At 41.8% G+C, this 21,973-nt stretch overlaps 1 protein-coding gene across 4 annotated transcripts in view; it reads right to left on the reverse strand.

The window, feature by feature from the left end:
• The window catches only part of CARD9 (caspase recruitment domain family member 9), a 260,551-nt gene that overhangs the window by 172,724 nt on the left and 65,854 nt on the right, over positions 1-21,973 (reverse strand). For 2 of the 4 annotated variants that reach the window (XR_013594687.1, XM_078641905.1), the window contains exon 2: positions 3,849-4,075. Coding sequence is in view for 3 of the 4 variants with exons in the window: in XM_078641905.1 (XP_078498031.1) it covers positions 3,849-4,075 (227 nt within the window). In the remaining variant the exon portion in view is untranslated. Of the gene's footprint in view, positions 1-3,848; positions 4,236-4,740; positions 4,856-21,973 lie in introns of those variants that run through there. The other 2 variants (XM_078641907.1, XM_078641906.1) reach the window with 2 other exon arrangements.

Consider the following 21,973-nt stretch of genomic DNA (forward strand, 5'->3'; position numbering starts at 1 on the left):
TTGCCACAACTTGGCATGGTTAATGCATCATTTAAATGTGTCAATGAGGACATGAGGACACAATCAGGGCCTGGTGCCTTTGCAGCAGAGATCTTTTGCAAGGAGGTAGTAATCTCCTCTAAACTAATGGGTTTTAGATAGGATGGTCCTATGTAGCATATTGCCCCCGAGATAACGTCCAGGCCATGATTTTCTGGCTGAAAATTATTCCATAGGGGTTCAACCAATCGGCCTGGTGGACTAGCGCCTCTACCCTGGGGGCTGATGAATCTTTTAAGAAGAGCTGATTCATTTTTTTTTAATAATGAGCAACATCAACAGTGGGTGGTGATCGCTAAAATGACTTGGGTCGATTTTAAAGGAGTCCGCCGAACCTAATCCAACTTCAGAGATTAAAATATGGTCTTTGGTAGAACTAAAACGGTTCCCTTGGAAGAAGGGAATTAAATTTCCCTCACTATCCGGATGTTCCAAAAACTCCAGATTGTATCTAAACAGAAGTTCATTTAGAGCCTTACCATAGAGATTGTGTGGAAGTTGTGCTTGGTTACCCCCATGGATGTTTGTATATCCACACATCGTACTAGATGGCTTATCACAGTCACGCTGTCTCTCCTACTTTACATTTGGCATTGGAAGTCATTAACAGACTTTGATGGTAATTGCACTGACCCTAAATACAATGAGGGATTTCCTCCTTGCTGCTAATTTGCACAGCAACCTTTTGGGCCATATTACTGCCTGCAGAAACTTGATATGAATTGCACTGAATTACTTGTCGGACTTTTGTCTCTTTGAGGAACTATTTTTTCCCCTTATAGAGTATTTGCACAACAACCTTTGCACACATTAGGTCTCATACCACTGGCCTGTAGTGCAGGCCTTAAATAGGTACGCATCTGCTTTGTAACTACTTGAGAGGTGAGATGTTGGCACTTAACATAATTTTGATGGAATTACTTAATTAGACCATGAATTCATAAGGGACTTACTACTGATCGCCCTCCGTTATGACCAACAGCCTGCCGTTAGGTGCATTACTGATATTTACATGTATTTTATTTGTTGGCAATGAACACTCATATTGTATTGATAAATCTGGGTTGTTCCAATAAATGCTTTAGTTTAGGTTTCTATAACTTAACTATAGCCACACTGCTATTTATTTGATATAACAATTTGCTGTGGCTTCTTTTTTATACTGTATTATGAATGTATGTCTTGCAATGATTTTAATTACTCATGCAAAGAAGCTATAAAAACCTTCAAACATTCAAATTTGAAAAAATATTTAGCCTCACTATTTGCCCCAACTTTTAGGCTTCAAAAGTTGTGAAAAGTGTATTTTCTCCTTTTCTTATAACACAAGCCGAGCAAAACTAATGTGGAATCAAGTTGTTTATTGCAAAACCTTAGTTGCAATTTTTTTCCCGTCTGTTATTGAATATCATATCTCTGTTGCAGTAAAAAGGCAAAGCTCATGTTTATGTCTTGTATGGGAGTTAGTTTGAGAATCGAGTGATTTTTAATTGTTGTTTCTCAGAGACTTCTTTTATTATACGAGGACCTCACTCTTTTAAATCCTTGTTTTTGTTTAATCTCACAGCAATCTTATGTCCTTGACCCGTTTGGTACTTGAAAATTTACTAAATTAAAGTTTTCTTTAATGTTTTATTTACTTTTTCAAAGTAAAGCACAGCAGTTTGGGTAATACATTTAAGTATAGGTGATCCAATCGATATTAGACATTTTCCACCATTCTCCTGGATCCTGTATTGGGTACTGCCTGCCCCCAACATATTTCTTTACATTATCAATAGTAGCTCCCGAGAAAGGCCCTGGCCCCTTCCTCTGATTGTTAAATTAAATAGTTAATACAAATCAATAGCTTCAAAAACGTCACTATCAAGTTGCATCCACTAATGCCCCTATGATTGGGGAGAAATGTGTGTTTACTTATTAGCTAAAAAAAAGTTAAGCACATTTTAGCACACAACAGAGTACAAAAATGCAGAGTGTTCTATAGCTTTATTCAGGTATTTCCTTTTTCAGTTCATCGAGTAAATGATGCATTTTCCATGAAAACCAAAAAACAGAAAAACTATCACCAGGAACAAAATAGGCCTATAAAAGAAGTTGGCCAATCAGCCGATACCAGTTTATGCACCAGCTATGGGCACAATTAATTTTTGTACCATCTTCTGGATGGATTACCCTACAATAATAGTTTAATATTTAAATAATTTTTTTAATATTATATTTAGTGAACCATTGGTATATTGTGAGCTCTGCTTACGCAATGATGGGGTATAGGGTGATAATAGCTGTTATTGCCCCTCTGCACCATCATTCAAATCTTTATTTGTCTGTTTCCCCATGCTTAATTTAAAACGCCTGGCCCTCAGTTAGTGGAATGGATGTTCTAACAGAATGTTAGCCCTTAGTCTATGGACGCTCAAAGCCCACTTGAACAACTCGACCCTACAACTATGAGAGGTGCATTTAACTAATGATTCAACCCTCTGCAGCAGGCTATATTAATATTTTAAGTAATATTGTCAACACAGAAGCATTATTGCCCAACCTCCTCCCACTGCAGGGATTTCATAACAGACTCAAAGCACAAGTACACTATGTGAGAATAATAATGGACAAGTTGAAATACACAATAAGTAAGGTCAAGGATTGCAAGCAGAAAAATCAGAGTTCCATCTATCGCCAACGTTACTTTAAAGGATGCATGCCTGCCATCCTATAAACATGCACATATCAACTGCCACGTTTTACACGGTCTGTAGCTACAGCATGGCACAGAGGGGATGTTTTCTGGGTACTTCAGCTTGAGGGGTATCTAATGCCAATCTACCACAGGTGATGCGTGTCTTGCTCTAGCGCCAAGACGCCTTCCAAGGACACTTATGTTCTAAAACTCTCAAATGTTATGAGTAGAATGAATAGAGGCACATACACCCTAGTTACCAGACGAGAAAAGATGACCTTCTTGTGATCGAGGTGCAGCTGTGGACGTGTCAAGTCTAGGTCGCACACCTTTAGCTTCAATTAATTTGATAATAAAGCCAGACTAATGTTCCAACGGAAAGACAGCTCCACTTTAAAGTGAGTTTATCAGCCAGCAATACACATAATTTTCAAAGAGGTTTAAAACTTACAGATGCATTTCATCCCGCTTATGAATTGGCTGTGCAAAGTAAATGACATTTGCAGAATAACTCAAATTTAAAAGCATTCTGCCACTTGTTAAGCTGCCTCACTTGGCCCTGGGTTTGCATTTATACGAACATAAAAATATGACATTTATAAACCCAGCTACTAAGTTCTGAGTAAAGCCACATTTGCATGCTGTTACCCCCAAGTCACCATGAGCATGGCTACTCATTCACAAGTTATTGTACCTAAGGTGTGTGTGTTAGTCTAATTGGTTCATTTGAAATGCACCAAAACTGCAACTCCCATAATGCATGAAGTTGTTAAACGTCGCCCCTGATGACAAGTGGTATCTGGCAACCTCACACGACCACTTTAAACAGTGAATGTTACTGTACAGGATTTTACGTATCAAATACAAGGCAGTGAGCCATGAGAGAGACTCATTTATAACACTACATGCCAGCAGGGCGTGGTCGATTAAGCTGCGGATATTCGGTGACATGGAGAGGTAACTCAGCCTTCCCAGGTCAACAAAGCAGTACCATTACATGAGGAAAATAATAATAGACAATACATATAGCGCTTAGAAATGGGGAACTCTAGTATTAGGCGTTATATATCAAATACATGCTCATTTTATGAACTCTTGCGCCTGGAGAGAGTTCCTGGGCCGCACTCACCCACTTTTCGCCGGCGGATGACCAGGCTGGGGTCGTTGAAGACCTGCTCCTCATCATCGCGGTTCAGCACGCGGCACTGGCGCAGGTAGGGGGTGATGCGCGTGGGCTCGATGACGGCGATCAGCTTGACGCGATGGGCCTCCAGTGCGTTCCAGCACTCGTTGTCGGCGTCTTCCGGGTCCGACATGGCGGCGGGGTCAGGGGCCGGCTGGTCCGTGGTCTTGCGCCTGAGAACAACATCGCCAGACATGGTTACTGCGCGCCGGGGCTGCGAGCACTGTCTGCGGCAGGTCAGAGCCTGCCTCGGATGCCAACCCGCGTCACCGGGAGGCCCTATTCCTGAGGCGTGGAAACACGTTCTCAGGGAAGTCAGATGTAAACAAGGCTGATGCTTTCCCGCAATAATAGTTATTGAAATCACGCCCAGCCCAATTAACCTCAAGTCCTTGGGGATTGACGGCCACAATTATGTAGCTCCCGAAAGATTATCTGACTACTGATATTCAAGTTCAAGTTTATTTGTTTTGTTTGATTAATTAAAATCTTACATAAAATATCATCAAAGTTAAAAAAGTTATAAAACAATCATATGATATTGAACATAGGTGCCAAGCTTCGAGGTCCATGCGTGATGTGATGCTCCAGTCCAGATTCTTCCTTTTAATTCTGGGACTTGTAGTCCTGATATATAATTAGCAAGACTGCAAGTGCCAGAATTCAAACATAAAACCTAGACTGGAGCGTGGTCCTGGGAAACTTGGCAGTTTTATATTGAATTTTAGACAGCGCCTCCGCTTAGCTAGTAAAAATAAAGTGCAAGGACCCAAAGTATTTCTTGGGAGCCGGTGCTGCTGGTGTCACTGAATACAAAGTCTGCCAAGTCTTGACTCACCTCTAGCCGTTTGCTTCCAGCACGCTATACTTCCTGTCTTTATCTCATTCACCCCTCATTCCCCTATCGGTCATGGGTTTCTTATCTTCCTTTTCGTCTCTTCTTTGTTCTTTGATTCTGCCTTTCTCTGTTGCTCTGGGTCAAAGTCTCATGCTAAAAAAAATTGGACCAATCCCCAAAAATTAGTACCTGGGCTGTACCCACCACCTGTAGCCACTGGCACAAACTAAGGAGTGTACCACTGAAATCCTAAAAGCTGTACATATCTGCAGCTCTTCCCCTTACCCTAAGAATCCCACACAGGTGTTTTTCATCCATCCTAATGACGAGTGAGTGAAAGGCCACCACAGGTGTGCGGGGAGAGTGCCACTGAGGGGTGGTAACAACATAAATACATAGAATGCACTATAAAGATTGCAGACTTTAGAATTGGTACTTAAAGCTGATACATTACTTCTAAACAGGTCCATCATGATTTGTCACAAGACCCGGCTCACACTAGTGCAAATTGTGGAACACAGCTGACAGTGAGACAGGTTGCGCGGATCAAGGATCTTTGTATTTTCCTGAAGTTGTGGGGGACTGTTAATGCAGAAAAAAGGGGAACCCCTTCTTAAAGACAAATTGACGGTCAGGGAGAAGAGGGGAAGAGAAGAATACAAACACAACAAGATAATCTCCCTCAAGACCTAAATTCTTCTCAATGGATTTAATCCATCTGTATACAGTGAGCGCCCCAACCAAATAAGTAACCCACTTACCAAAAGTCTAACAACAATAGTAAAATTATATTTCTTTTATTTCATTTCTTTTATCAAAAATATTTTCATTGATTATACATATTTTTTAAATACTTATTTTCATTTTCAACATCAATACTAAGTACATAAATCAACACAACAAAATAAATTAAACTAAATAATGAACCCAGGTAGAGAAAAACAATACAGCTTCACAACAACTATTCAAAACCTACTAACACACACCCAGACAAACCATCACATTCATAACATATCTGGGGAACACAACTACAGAATAGCAACGTAGTTGGAAGGACCAAAGACAAGAATTGCAAGAACGCAGGATGGTCTCAAGACAATGGTCGACGCGTTTCGGTGGCTGAGAAATGTGATGCCACCTTCATCAGGGCCTGCCAGATATAGTGCCCTAACCAGGGCCACTATACCCGGGGAAGAAATACCACCACAAGGACAGTTCCAAATGTCCTGTATTTCACTACAGATTGCTATGTCTAAGTAAGAAGTCTGAAGATCAGACGCATCTTGACCAGTTGGTAACAAGCACCACTCTGAGGCAATTCAGCACTGTTTCATTGTTTTGATTTTTCTAGTAGCTACTCCAAAGGGTATTACTCCTGGGAAAAGTCCTCAGAGGGAATCTATATAACAACCGTCCATCAGTGTGCAAAAATTCTTATCCGTGGGGCATCAATATTCACAAGGGAAGCCTAAGTAGAGCAAGGAGCCTAGATTGCCCCCAAATCCTCCAACGTATCGCCTGCTTCTAAGTTTGCCAGTTGTCTAAGTTTACACTTTTATCCAAGAACCGCGCGCATTTGGTAGGTGAAGGATTAACACCTGAGCTTATATCGGACTATCCGCCTCGTCATTCCTTGCTGAGGTCGCCGTGAAGGTTACATGTGCTGTCAGTTATGCCGGTCGCCTGCACAGCTAAAAGTGTAAACTTAGACAACTGGCAAACTTAGAAGCAGGCGATACATTGGAGGATTTGGGGGCAATCTAGGCTCCTTGCACTACATAGGCTTCCCTTGTGAATATTGATGCCCCACGCATCAGAATTTTTGCACACTGATGGACGGTCGTTATATAGATTCCCTCTGAGGACTTTTCCCAGGAGTAATACCCTTTGGAGTAGCTACTAGAAAATCAAAACAACGAAACAGTGTTGAATTTCCTCAGGATCTTGAGACTGGTGCTTGTTATCAACTGGTCAAGAAGCGTCTGATCTTCAGACTTATTACTTAGACATAGCAGTCTGTAGTGAAATACAGGACATTTGGAACTGTCCTTATGGTGGTATTTCTTTCCCGGATGGAGTGGCCCTCTTTAGGGCACTATATCTGGCAGGCCCTGATGAAGGTGGCATCACATCTCTCAGCCACCGAAACGCGTCGACCATTGTCTTGAGATCATCCTGCATTCTTGCAGTTCTTGTCTTTGGTCCTTCCAACTACGTTGCTATTCTGTAGTTGTATTCCCCAGATATGTTATGAATGTGATGGTTTGTCTGGGTGTGTGTGAGTAGGTTTTGAATGGTTGTTGTGAAGCTGTATTGTTTTTCTCTACCTGGGTTTATTATTTAGTTGCATTTATTGTGTTGTGTTGATTTATGTATTTAGTATTTATGTTGAAAATGAAAATAAGTATTTAAAAAATATGTATAACCAATGAAAATATTTTCGATAAAAGAAATATATTTTTACTATTGTTGTTAGACTTTGTGTAAGTGGGTTACTTATTTGGTTGGGGTGCTCACTGTATGCAAGTGAATTAAATTCATTGAGAAGAATTTAGGTCTTGAGGAAGATTATCTTGTTGTGTTGTGGGGGACTGTCCCATGTTTGTTATCTGAAAGAGGCAACTCCCCACACAACTTTCTGTCACTAACCATTAACTATATAGAAACACCTCCTCATTTCTCCCAAGTATCTATGAACACAACGTATCTAGGTACCTTACACAAAACTTCCTTAGAGGACTTTCGACATCAGAGATTTCCAGCCTAGATCCAAAAGGGCTGGATCCATGCTATATTTTCAGGATGTCCCCTTTAGACGAATTGACATACAATGAATCTAAGGGTATCTCATTTACAGAGTCAGTGGTTATTTTGAAAGCGTGACAAGGATTCAGCCCTCCTTGTGATCCACTGGACACCCTGGTCCATATATGACTCCCTCGGTGGTTTCCAAATACACCAGGGTGTCTTTAAACCTTGAAGGAGGTTTTGTATTGTTTTTTCATAGCTGATAATTTCTTCTGTGATAAAAACGTATAAGTGTACATTGCATACTTATCGAACAATAGGAGCACATTTAAAAGCTTTATTTATTACCAAAACTCAATTATTTCATACACAATTTTTAATCACCGCTTGCAGGTTTTGTAAACACATAAATATAAGGCATTATTATTTACAATGCCATTATCTCAAACTCTCGCAAATGGGAGACATTTTGCATTGCAAATGCTTGTTCTTTTTTTGGGCTTTGTGAGGGCTTGTAAGTCAGTCAATCGGAGCGTGTGTGTGTGTGAGTGTGGTTGGGGTCGGTTGAGGAGTCTAAAAAATAATTCAGAGTCAAATTATTCTGGTGTAAGGTGAGAGATAAACACCAATATGATCAGGATGGTTTATCACCGAACATTTAGAACTTAAGTTAATAGTTTTAGATGTGATTATTGTTTTTGGTTTTTAAATTTTATGAGGGTAATTTAAAATGTGTTCTCAGGCCACCCCATCTTCTACATTCTTGCCTTCACGCTGCATAAATCTGCATCAAAGCGTTAATTATATTTGTACTTATTTATTTAACCTGTTAACCGCGGCCGTTTTTTCGCGGCAGTGCCGCGGTTTGAAAGAGTGGGCGGGGCCGCATCGGCCGTTGGAAGTTCGCAGCACTAGCCAGGTAGAGCTCAAGACGGCCAACGGCCGACGGCAGCAGGGAAGGGGTTCATTATGATCTAGAGACTACTTTTTGTCACTAGATGTAGCACACACGCCACCCACGGAACACTGGATCAAGGTGAAGAAACATTTATACTGCAGCAGCAACATGGAGTTTAGGTAGCAGACCTCAGAAAACAGGTCAGGGGTCAGCGAGGCATGACGTATGTTCTTGGCCAGAATCAGGCTGCACACCGCACATTGTTTTTTTCTGTTCGTGATATTTGCCTTGTATATACAAAAAAGGTTCATACGTCTCAATTGGTTCGTGCGCAGAATCACAGGATGTGCTAGTCAGTTTCAATGCCAGGATTAGATTTACAATCCCAGGGTCCGCAATTTCACCCTGAGGCAGAGATTCCCTTCCATATTCCATATTCCCCGTTAGACATATGTGGGATAGACTTGATATATACTTTGAATCACACAAACCACAGTAAACGACACCCCTCAAAAAGGGGAGTAGGCTCACCGTCTGCCCATATCCGGGTAATACCCGTATGCTAACTATTTTCTCCCATGGGGTCCCAGCAGGGACAGAGCGCAGTAGTACCTTAGTAGATGTTTACCGACAATCTACCGTCTGTATTATTATTTACTTTGAATGTTTAGGATTGTTTTTATTTTTGAATTATTTTCAGCTATGCTCAGATATATTCAGGACCCTAATAGCCCCTCATTCATTTCCCAAGTACCAGTCAAAGGGCATGCAAGATAATGTATACATATAAGAGTCATGATGTCAAAGATATCTTATTCACCTTCATGTCTGGTTCTCCATCATCATAGTAGCATGTTTAATTTCTTTTTAGTAACAATGTATGTATATCTGTGCAATTTATGTTTATTCATTTGTGTAAAACAACCAACAAAAAACTTTTGAACACCATATTCCCTGTGGCGTCCATTTTTAGGAAAAGCACAAGTTTGGGACTGCTTACACACTTTGTAAACACATAAATAAAAGGCTTTGTCATTTACAATGCCAATAGCTTAAACTCTCACAAATGGGAGACCTTCGTGGCCCCTACGCTTTGGCTTGGAACATCGTAAGCTAAAGCGCGGGAGCCCTGATACCTTCAAAAGTAAAGCAATAGAAAAAACCTTTTTTTCTATTGCTTTACTTTTAAAGCAATCGCGGCACATGCACTTTAGCTTAAGATGTTCCAAGCTAAAGAGCGGGTGCCGCGATTGTAACAAAAGTAAGCAAATAGAAAAGAATAGCATGAATGGGAATGCAATTAGCAATGTGATCCAGGCACCAAGTGATTGCCTTGCAACATGTACATTCACAAGGGGTCACAAAACAACCTGCCTAATGAATAATTATTAAGCATGTCACAATTTACAACCACGGATGATAGGCCTGTAAGTAACATTTGCTCTCAGTGCCTGCTTTTGCATTCCAAAACTGGATTATTGTTGCCACCCTTTGTCAATTAAAGCGACAAGTACTCTTTTTGAAAAAATGTTTCCTGTTTTGGTCAGACACCCCTCCCCACCATTCCCAAGGCCATCCAACACGATTCTCTTTGAAATTCTGTTACCAACCTTACTCTGGGGTCTGTAACTCAACAATGGTTTGTGTCAGCAATTGTGGTCACAAACTATTGATATATATTAGGCCTGGGCTGAGTTCGCTGAGTTCCACTACAGGGAACTCCAGGAAGTGACCAAAAAACTCTGCTGCGCTACGCAGGTTTCCGTTAGTGGCGGGGTGCGTTAGGTCACGCAGTTCACCATGATCAGCGTGAACGGCAACATGCGCAGTGCAAGAGGGCGCTGCATCTTTCTGCCGCTTGAGCAGATGTTCTACTCAAATGGCAGCTTTCTCAAAGCGAATGGAAGGTTTCTCAACGCGAGCGGTAATGACCATATGTGATCACTCTCATTTAGAAATCTCGCTGGCAGGTAATCTGGAGTAAGATTTTCCTCGCTCGCGCTAGCCAACAATGTTGGAGAGCGAGCAAAAAAACTCTGTTCTGTTTTTCGGAACTCTGCGTGCTACGCTGAGTGGGCAAAACTCCGGGAGCGGAACAGAATTTCACACCCAGGCCTAATATATTCCTTTTCAACTCAAATAAGAAAAGGCGGTCCCCTTCATAAAAACGAATTTATGTAAGTTTACCTAGCAGTTATCATGAAAATTTAGTATAGATCCACCCTCACTGGACCAACGTTGGGCAGCCCATCCTCAAATATTCTGACAGTTAAACTATAATAAGGCAGTGTTTGGCCTTCATGAAGTAAAGTTTCAAAATGCATGGATTTCCTCTGAACATTCCCTCCCCACTCGACTTCCTTCCTTCTTGAGCTGTAGAATGGTACCCAATGTTATGCACCTATATACCGCAGCATCCTTCGTTGATAAACCAACAAAGCACATTCCCTACCTGGGTGCCCTTTCTTGCCGACCTGGGCTCTTTGTTGATGTTGGTTCGGGGTTACGTTTTCAAGTAGTTTGTGTTCGTGTGAGAGTGAAAGGTGTGTGATCTAGGGAGATCTCTGTGTGGTGTGTTGGCAGTTCATGGGTTGGTATAATGAAGAATGTTTCTGCCTCTCTCTTTAAGTGTTATTGATATAGACATGAACATATACATTTTTACCCTTTCTGGTTTCTTTTAGAAACCATCGAGCATGTCACATGAAAGTGCAGTAAATTCCAGAACACTAGATTTGATGTTTTCTAAAGAAGTTGTATCATTTGATGACATGTACTGAAGTTACTGCAGATCATCGAAAAACGTCTTTTATATTTACGAATATTGGCGGATACAATTGTGAAGTATTATATTTAAATGTTTTCTATTTTGTAGATTAGACTTTGATAGAAATAAGTTCCTGTATTATCTGCGAATTAATATAGGCGTGACCCAAAATAAAATACTTGTGTATTGTTGTCCTATATTTACACTCTCTAATCAAAAGCAGATCAATAAAAACATGTTTGACAAGATAACTACATAATGTGTTGGCGCGAACCCTTCACATTCTTACGAAATGAACACACCATGCCTCATTATCGTAAATTAATTATAGCTTAAATGTACTTTTCATTTGGTTGATTTCCGGATTGGTGTGTCTGCTGGGAAGGAAGCTTGTGCTGGTGCAGGAGGGAGTTCCCACAGGGGCAAGGTCTGACCGTGCCTGAATCAGCACCCGAACTTTAGAGGACATGCTGAGCGCGTGCGACATTTCCATAAGCACACGTCACACCCCAGCCACTTCTGCACTCTGGGACAGTTGGCAGAGAAATCTCCATGACTCAAAACTGGGTCATTTCCGCCATTTTGTTTTATTACGAGCGATATGTGGTCAGATGATGAAATACGTTGCTCCAATCTATGGGTCACGACGTCCAGACGGTAGAGATTGTGCAAGATGGCAGCCCGGCGTGTTCACATTTAGTAGCAACCAAGTCAACTCGCCGCCCTTTGTGATGCATAATTAATCTGCAGTGCACTGGTTTATATTTATGCCTTGTTATTACCATAGTACAGTATAACTAACACGAGAAAACGCAGATTCCTGCCTAGCAGGTTTCACCATTCAACTACTTGTAAGAGAAAAGCAACTACTCAGTTACTAACAAAGTCTAATCAATGTGATTTAATCTCACTGCATTAACCCTTTGTGTTCTGGTAAAATACCTTTGTTTATATTTTCTATGCATGTAAAACCGCATGGCATAAACCAAGTGTTCTGATCCGCAGTGACGAGTGTTATTTATTATAATCGTTCTGGGAGGAGAGGGGCATTAGCATCCACCAGTGGCTTGTGAGCCATGTCCCCTTCCCACCACAGCTTGGCCTCAGAGGAGCTTGGCACAGGGCTAGGTTCTTGGAGTCACTTTTGCCATTTGGTTCTGGTGGCGAACAGATTTTCTGCCACTGGCGCACGCCTCTGGTTGATTCCAGTATGCATTTGATTCCAGTATGCTTTTCATCACTGGCCGGCATGGAGAAAGATTGGCTAGCGCCTAACTGTACTAGTGATGTCCATGATGTAAGTAATGTGTAAGTAATTCAAACAGTTTATTTGGTTGTTTCAGACTATGTTTTGTGGGGAGGGGGTGAACAGGGCATACAGGAGCTGCTGGGCCCCAACTGTGGTAGTTGAGGTCATTTGCCACTTGTGTCCTGGGGCCCGTCACATTGTGGCTTTGCAAAGTTGGAGCCTTGATTGAGCCACCGCAGTCATGGTGGCTGGTAGGGCCTATCGCAGGGAGCCCTCTTGGGAGCAAAAACAACAGTTGATGGACGGAATATTGCACAATGGCAAAACATTCACCCCCAGTCATAGATCTGGGTTTAATCCATCGATATTTTGCTCACTCAGCCACCCCAGTTCAGACATGGCCATATGCCAATCAGTCTTGACCCTGTGCCTCATGGGAACAGTCCAGCCCGAACTGCCAAGCCATGTCTTCCCTGGACCAGAATCAAGCATCCTAGGACCGGTTTCTGGCTATCAGAAGAGGGCCCTCTTGAGCAGGAGTCGCTCCTGGCTTTGCTGTCAGGGGCAGTCTGTTCTCTCTGGGTGTCCCTCAATCCCGCAAGCATGCTGTGGTTCTTCTCCAGAATAGACTCTCATCCTGCAGGGCAAGACAGACACTGTCCCTCAATCAGGAGACAGGTGGGTTATAGGCACAGGGCCGACCCTCAGCTCCTCCAGCAGAAAGTGCAGACTTCAGGTGATGTTCTCTCACCGTTGGGAGAATGGCTGTGAGGCAGACAGCATCTCTATTCACATAGCAGCCCATCCACAACTCTGCAGAGCACTCCCTTTCTTGGTCATGAAGGACTTGGAATCAGAACAAAGTGGGGTGGTTTGAGTCTCACTTTTATACATAAACACAGAAAATGTGGATCCACCGTTTTAGATTTCAGAACTGGTTTCTTTTTTCTACTGTCCTTCTCAGGCTGCTCTCCAGAAACATTCTTGTGTAGAGTGATGTTTCTTACAGCAGGTAGCACTGGGGCTGTCAGGAAACTGGAGCACCCACAACACAGGCAGGTTTCTGCACCTCACTTTCGTCAGCCTCTCTGAAGCAGTAATCATGGACAGACAAAAAACCAGGCCTGACCTAGAAACGACATCACCTAGAGCTACAGAAACTGCTGTCCCACCTCTCATGTCTATCATCAATTATACAACATTATGTTGTACATTTTGTGATAGTATTACTTCATTATTTTGTCATTTTTAAACTTGGTACCACTGTCTGGGCATTAGATGCACCTCAATAATACCAGTTTAACACCCAAATATAGCAATAAGCTACAGAAAGGTGACAAGTCAACCTTTGCGAAGGACCTTCAATTGTACTGCAGCACGCGATGCTGCGGTTTTACAAACTTTTGAACCGTTTGCGGTAGATACAATTTTGATGATGGATTATGTGACAAATGTGGCAAATCTACAATTATGCGAAATTTGCTGTGGCCGCACAATTGCAGAATTCAATTGGCCCTGACCATACCATACCATACAACAGCCCACACCATACCATAACATAAAATGACATATCATACCATACAATGACCGGCCATACCATACCATTGTATACAAATACAGCCCATACCATTACATGCTATACAATGACAGGCCATCCCATACCATGCCAAACATATATCATACCAGATTGTGCCATAGGCCACACCATACCATACTATAGGCGGTACGTAGACATAATATCGAAATTTTAATATCGATGTGACATAATATCGAAGTTTAAATATCGATGGTAAAAAATATCTGAATCATAATATCGATTACAAAAATATCGTAATTAGTATGTGTGTTTAAATATCGGAAATAAAAATATCGAAGTAAAAATATCGTAGTAAATAAATGTCGATAATTTGTACAAATGAAAAAAAATATGTTGTAAAATGTGGTTTTTTTTGTGTAATATTTTTTATATTATTTTGAATTTATTAATAGTAATGTGTATCTATAAAAATAAAAATATATAATAAAAAAACATATATAATTTTAGTAGCGGGATGTTGGGTTTATAGGGGATAAGGGTGGGGAGTGTTTTAACAATGTATATATTATAAATATAAAATAATAGAAAATTTATAAAAAATATTATTTTTAAAAACATTTATTTTATAATAATTAATTGTTTTATAAAATTTAAAAAATTGATATATAAATTTAGGAGCGGGATGTTGGGTTTATAGGGGATAAGGGTGGGGAGTGTTTTAAAAAAAATATTTAATTAAAAATAAATTAAAAAATTTTAAAAATATTTTAGAATAATAAAAATTAAATAAATAATAAAAAAAATCAAATATAAATTATTTACAGAATTTACAAATAATTAAAAAAAAATATTTAACATGAATTTTATTATTTAAATTTGAAAATATTTTCTAATAATTTAAAAAAATAATTTGAATAAATTAAAAAAAATAATCAAAAAATAGATTTTAATTGGAAAAAAATTAAATTGTTTAAATATTTCTAAAAAAAATTTTGGGGGGAATTTTAAATTGTTTTGAAAATAAATTAAAAAATATTAAAAAAAATAACAAATTTTCTATTTATTTTACAATAATGTTAAAAAATTGTAAAAATATTTACATATTTAGAAAATCAAAATTTACATTACATTTAAAAAAAAATTAAAATATATAAATAAATATGAAATATATTTCAAAAAAATTTAAAAAAAATTCACAATATTGTAAAAAAATTAATTATGTCGAAAAATATATTTTTTTAAATATTCTAAACATTTTTTTTTTTTTGTCCTCATTTTCCGCCATGGTTTCTAGCCTCTGCGACACCCAGCAAGGGAGGATGGCGTAAAGGAGAGGAGTTGCCCTGTCTCAGTTAAGAACTGGGTGGGATGCAGGGTAACGAGGGGAGGCCATATCCCGCAGCTACGACATACTCCATGCCCATAACAAAAGAAGACCTCATTGCCAAGCTTGCAGCTGCCAACCACAGGGCCAGTTACTACCATTACTGTTGCCAGCCAGAAAGTCCATGGAAGGGGACAAGGAGGGACAGGAAGGCGTAACAGGAAGATTGTAGCCATGGCCGCGTAATCATCGGACCTGGGGGAAAAAAAAAAAAAATAAATAAAAATACCCCAGTGCCGTAAGAGGCATCAGACAAGGAGATACCAAAAAGCTCTTCTATCTTGTCTTCCAGCCCTGGTGAGATCTAATTTTGAGATTTGAAGAATTGATGTACGCCAGTCATGAAAAGAAGGAGGAGAGGGATCTTTCCATCGCTTACAAATCTCTCTGCGGGCAGCCAGGATGGAATAAAAGATAAGGTTCACGGCTGAGCTTCTAGTGTGGTCCACGACACCAAAGATTACAAGGCGAAGGTCAATTATAACACTGTAACCCAGGGAGGATGTGAGCCTGCTGCCTAAAGAGTCCCAGTATAATGCCAAATGAGGGCAGTCGAAGAACATGTGCGCGTCAGAGGCCTCTTTTAGACCACACCGTGCACATGCCACTGAAACACCCATGGAAAACTTAGACAGTCTTTGTGGCGAATAATATGCCCTATGTAGTGTAAAAATATGATTTCTACGAAGCCAGGCTGGTTTAACTAGGTCCCACAGACCCTTGCGGGACACTAGCCACAGATCTTTCACATTCAAGCCTGGCATCAAAGGCCCCCACAACAGTTCAGGGAGATGGAATTCACTGTCAAGTTCTTCCAGAATTAGGTTGTACCATAAGGATGTCTCTTTCTTTACAGGCGGTTTGTCCAGCAGCAGAGATTCAAGATGACACCCTTCCCCTAATGGTGGGTAGTTCCTGTGTGGGGTTTGGGTGGTAAATGCTTGGGCCCAGCTCGATATTTGCAAATATTTAAATCTTGAAAGATTGGGTCCCACCTTATTTACTAGACAATCCCACGGACGCAGGGCACCCCCTACAAACAGATCTCCCCAAGCTGCTATTCCGGCTTCTCTAAGAGGGAGAGCTAAAGTGTCACCAACCCAACCTGGAGCTGCGGGAAGATCCCAAATTGGAGATCTACAGGAATAGTAGCCTAGTTTTATTGAGGACCTTAGCTTAGCCCACATTTTTGCCTGACCTTGCAGCACCTTCAATTTTACCTTTTTAAAGAATTTCGGGTCGCCAAATTTGAAAAGGAAACCCGACTGGCCTACCCCTTCACCCTTCAGTAAGGCCAAAAACATGCTCCCCAATCCCTCGCCTGTTGGTGTTTTCAGTAGCATTCGTGCGTGAGCAAGTTGGAATGCCCACGCATAGATCTGCAAATCCGGTCCTGCGAGCCCCCCCTTTTCCCTGCGGCGCCTGATTTTCTTCCATGCTATCCTAGGATTTTTCTTGTTCCAGATAAACGAGGTAATATCACCCTGTAGCTTAGCCAACCAAGCCGGATCAAAGTAAAGTGGAATTGTGTTAAATAAAAAAGAGACCTTAGGGAGAATAGTCATTTTCACCAAGTTTACTCGGCCTAATAATGACAGGGGAAGATGCATCCAAGCTCCCATAAGCTTACGACATTCTTTCGCAACTACAACAAAGTTTAGGTGAGCGATCAAATTAATATCCTTAACAATGTTTAACCCCAGATATCGCAAGCTTGTACTAAGTTGCTCCTTGAAGCCCGACAAATCTTCATTCCACACCATTATCTCAGTCTTTGAGGCATTAACCTCATATCCTGAGACATCCCCAAATTCCCTCGCTAGCTTAATGGCCGCCGGGAACGCAGTAGTAATGTCTGATGTCATAATCATTACGTCATCTGCGTAAAGGGCTACCTTTCTTACCCAGTCTCTATAAATAAAAGGTTTGATGGTATTGTCCTCTCTTAATTTATGAGCAAAGGGCTCGATATAGAGATCGAATAATAAAGGGGATAGAGGGCAGCCCTGTCGTGTACCTCTTGTAACCGCGAAGGGTTCGGATAAACCCCCGTTTATCAATACATTGGCCGTAGGACTCCGATACAACAATTTTACTGCTCTACAAAAGTTCTTGCCCACGTTGAATTTGGCCAAGGCCCCTGACAGGTACAACCAATTTACCCGGTCGAAGGCCTTGGTGGCATCCAAAGTGAGAACAGCCAAAGGGATAGAGTCTAAGGTCGCCATGTCTATGGCTCCGATGAGATCATAAGTCAACTCAAAAAGTTGACGACCCCTAACGAAACCCTTCTGACTAGAATGTAAAATATCAGGGGCGACCAGGCTCAACCTCTTAGCTAAGATGGAAGCAAATATTTTGTAATCCGTATTCAGGATTGATATAGGGCGGTATGAGCCACAGTTGGTGGCTGGCTTACCCGGTTTCAGTATGAGTGTTATGGAAGCATTATTCCAAGACATAGGTGGAGGTACCCCCTCTTGTAAGAATTGATTAAATAGAACCGCAAGGAAGGGGAATATTTCTTCCGTCAAATTTTTATAAACCTCGGCCGGCAGGCCATCAGGGCCAGCGGCCTTGCCTCCCTTACTGCCCCGAATAGCCTCAACAACTTCCTCCACTGTGATCACATCGTCCAAAGAAGCACTTTGTTCCGAGGATAATGCAGGTAGAGAGGTGTCATTCAGCCAGTTATCTATACTTTCTGGGGAAATATCCTTATCCTCCTGATATATATCCTGGAAGAATTCTTTAAAGGCAGTTCTGATATCAATGTCGGAAGAAAAGGTCCCCGCGTTAGTTGTTACTGAGTCAATAATATTACGTGCCTGGTCGGTCTTTGATTTCCAGGCCAATAGTTTACCGGCCCCCTCTCCGTATTCAAAGAGAGCTAATTTGCTCGCTTCCCATTTCTGTTGGATGCGTTGGTTTAAGACGGAAGTCAGCTCCCCTTTTAGGGTAAGCAGTTCCTCATTCAAGAGTGATACATTGCTACTAGTTTCTATGTCAGCTTGCGTTGTAATTATCTTAGCTTCAATAGAGGCAACTTCTTGTACATACTGCCTACTTCGATATACCACCTTATTTTGGATTATACCACGCAGACAACATTTAAAGGCGTCCCATACTATGCTAGGCTCAGCAGAGCCAATGTTTTCCTGCATAAACTTCAAGGTCTCAGATTTAATGAACGTAATATCTTCCGATGAAGAGAGAAGGGATCGGTCGAAGGACCAAGATCTAAAAGAAGGTTTAATGACTCCTTCAAGAACCAAAGATACTGAGGAGTGATCTGACAGATGGGAAGGTGAATAGCCCACCCACTTGACAGCATCAACCAAATTGCGACTTATTAAAAAGTAGTCAATTCTAGATTGATGGCGATACTTGTAATTCCGGAATGAGAACCCATGCTGTTGTCCAGCCCTAGCTCTCCACACATCCACATAACCATACTGTTTCATTGAATTAAGAAGAAAAGCTCTGAACTTAGATAATATTTGCTGTCTGCTACTCGGGGTCTTATCTAAAAGGGGGTCCAGCACTAAATTAAAATCCCCTGCTATGATAGTTGGCTCCGAAAAGTGTAGCAACTGGGAAAATAGTGACTCCAAAGCTGTGGGGTCATCCCGATTGGGTCCATAGTAACCCACTAATGTCAAGCATGCATCCCCTATAACTACTGTGGTAATGGCCCACCTACCTTCGGGATCTACCTTCTGCGCAATCACTCTTGTACTAATGTTTTTTTTAAAAAAGATAGTCACACCCCTTATATTAAGTACTTGTGATGAGGACACTGAAACACCTATCCATCTGTTCTTTTTAACTAGATCTAGAATCTCTGCCTCAACTAAATGTGTCTCCTGGAGTATAATGACCTGCGCATCCGAGTCTTTCAGATATTGTACAATTCTGTTTGCTCTTGGCTTGGTGCGCAGGCCATTAACATTCCAGGAGAGGATCTTTAAGTTACTCATACAATGTGCCCCATCAGCTGAGAGTAGATAGGAAAGAAGTACTGCCTAGAACTCTTGCCAAAAATAAAGGTACTAACCTTGCTGTAAGATAAAAAACTATCAGAAACCAATCTGAAAATGAGGACATTTTCATGCTTTTTTTCCCAACCCCCTACACCCCAGTGCCCCAACCTACCACCCCCCCTCCCATGAGAAACCCTTGTTCTAACTAACCGGAACAAATCCGGTTGCGGTACCCCTAACTCTAGCCGAGCCCCAGCAGAGAGGCCATGTGTAAATAATTCAAATTATTCAAAATTGGTTGTGCCTTTAATTGCCACTAAGTTCTATGTTTTTTTTTTTGTTCCCTGTAGATTTTTCTCCCCCTTTTATTTTCGTTTCGTTTCAGTTCTTTTACCTTTTTACTCTTTTTCATCTGATCCTTTGTTTATACGAGCAAAGACATCAAGGCATGAGAGGCATAGCTTTATTATCCCTTTACTAGACTAATTCCCTATTTCAGCCGGAACCACTCTCAGCAGCCCCCAGAGATAACAATAGCTCATCCGCCGCCTGAACTGAACGGATGTTGTACATCTTATTTCTATGCATTATTTTCAAAGCGGCGGGAAATCCCATCTGAACTGTCGCACCTATTTTCCTGAACGCATCCATCCTCCTGCCTAGCTCCCATTGTTTTTCCAATGTGACCCTTGACAGGTCGGAACGAATCTGAAAAGTAAACCCTTTGCCTGGTAGGGATTTTTGCTTGAGGGCTAGATTGAGGATGTGTTCCTTGATGGTATAGGTATGAAAGTTTACCAAGATCTTTCTTGGCTTAGTCCTTTGGGGATTGCGCCTGAATGGATCCCTGTGTATCCGTTGAATGTCTTTAGAAAGCTCCTCTTCTGATTGGTCCAAATTGAGAGACTGTTTTATGAGTGTAATAATGAAGCTTTTAATATCTGATCCCTCGCTTCCCTCTGGTACGTTTAACACTCGGATATTGCTGCGCCTTGCATTATTTTCCAGAAGTTCCATCCTATCCGCTAGTGCACCATCTTCTTTCTTGAGTTTCACTATCTCAGATTTTGCTTCATCGAGGTGCAAGTTTACGCAAGCCATAGTCTCTTCCAACACTCCTGTTCTTGAGGTGAGGCCATCTATTTTACTATCCAAAGATTCGCAATAGTTACGAATCTCCTTCTGGATGGATGCAGACGCTTCAAACCCCCTTTTTATTTCAGCCGAAAGATTAGAAAACATGAGCTGTAGAGAGGAGGCTGAAATGCAAGCAGTGGCCGTATTATCACCTCTATTCTCAACTGTGGGGGGAGCACCTGAGTCCTCTTGATCCTCTTGATGTGAAGTACCTAAATTTAGGTGCTCCTCCTGAGATTGAGCCAACTGACCTTCTGTCAATAATTCTGTGTTCGTGTTGTTAAGAGGGTGAGAGGCCAAGACTCGCTCAGCGCCTAACTCATGAAGATAACCTGTATCACTACCAGCTTTAACCTGGGGGTCTCGTAATGGCTCCAAAACGTCAGAGTTTAGGTGAGATTGCGACGTTGATAGTATATCGAGTTTATTCTGCAAATTGCTGTTTAAGAGTTCACCCCCCTCCTCCTCCAGAGGAACTGATGCCTTCAGGGTCTCCATAGATGAAGTTAGGGGGAGAGCAGGTGCTGGTGGGAGGCCGAAATGAAACATCGGGAAAGGTACGGGAATCGGTGGTGTACACCCCGGAGGTGCTTGGCTGAAAAAACCTGATTCAGACACCGCAGGAGGTAAAGCAAAGCAGCCGCTTGTCTCACAGGAGAGGTCTTGAGCCAGCTCTAGTACTTGCAGAACAACTTTAAAAAAAGAGCGCAGGGATGGTGTAATCTTTACAGTGGGGTCATGTCGAGACTTAACTGCCTTTTTCTTTCTATATGTACGTTTAGGCTTCACCTCAGTTGAAAGGTAGGATGAAGTCTTGGACAATGGACAGTTTACTGAGGGCAAGGTACTAGCCAAGGACTTTACCCCTACCTCCGACTCGGGGGAGGGTTGGACGATCTGCTCTGTTGTTATGACACCCCTTCCTCCTTTTTGAGAATAGGTCGTTTTCCCCCTGCCTTTTGACTTGCCCTTTGCCTTATCTTGAGGTGTGAGGACCGTTTGATGTATAATGTTTTTGCCCCCTAAAATCCCACCAACATCCACAGCGGTGGATAACACCTCCGCTTCACCCCCCACCTTCCCCTTCACCTCGCTGGTCGCTGCAGCAGTATTCTCGTCCTCTCCTGCTACCGCCGCTGCCGCTGTCGATTTTGCCGTTGCTGCAGCCGAGCCCGCAGAGCTACCCGAGGCTCCGCCGGTACCAACGGCTATGCGCGGGTCTCTCCGTAGGCTCCGTAGTCGTCTTCCTCACCGGAGCTCCAGGGCGGCTCGAAACAGCGGGACAAGCTCGGTCCGCGTCGGATGGGGCGACTCGACACCAGACACAGCTGCAGGAGCCACTGAGCAAAACCGCAACACGCCCGCTGGATGGAGGCACATAGAGATGAAAAAAAGACCGCAGCACTCCGATGCCGGTCGAACAAATAAGGTGAGAATCGGAAAAGGATTGCAAACGGGTTATTCAAGAAACAAGTTGGCAAAACCCTTATCAATTAAATGCTCGAAATCCTACTACTGCATATTTTTTAG

The sequence above is a fragment of the Lissotriton helveticus genome, chromosome 5_1 (genome assembly GCF_964261635.1).
Source record: "Lissotriton helveticus chromosome 5_1, aLisHel1.1, whole genome shotgun sequence".
Classification (NCBI taxonomy): domain Eukaryota; kingdom Metazoa; phylum Chordata; class Amphibia; order Caudata; family Salamandridae; genus Lissotriton; species Lissotriton helveticus.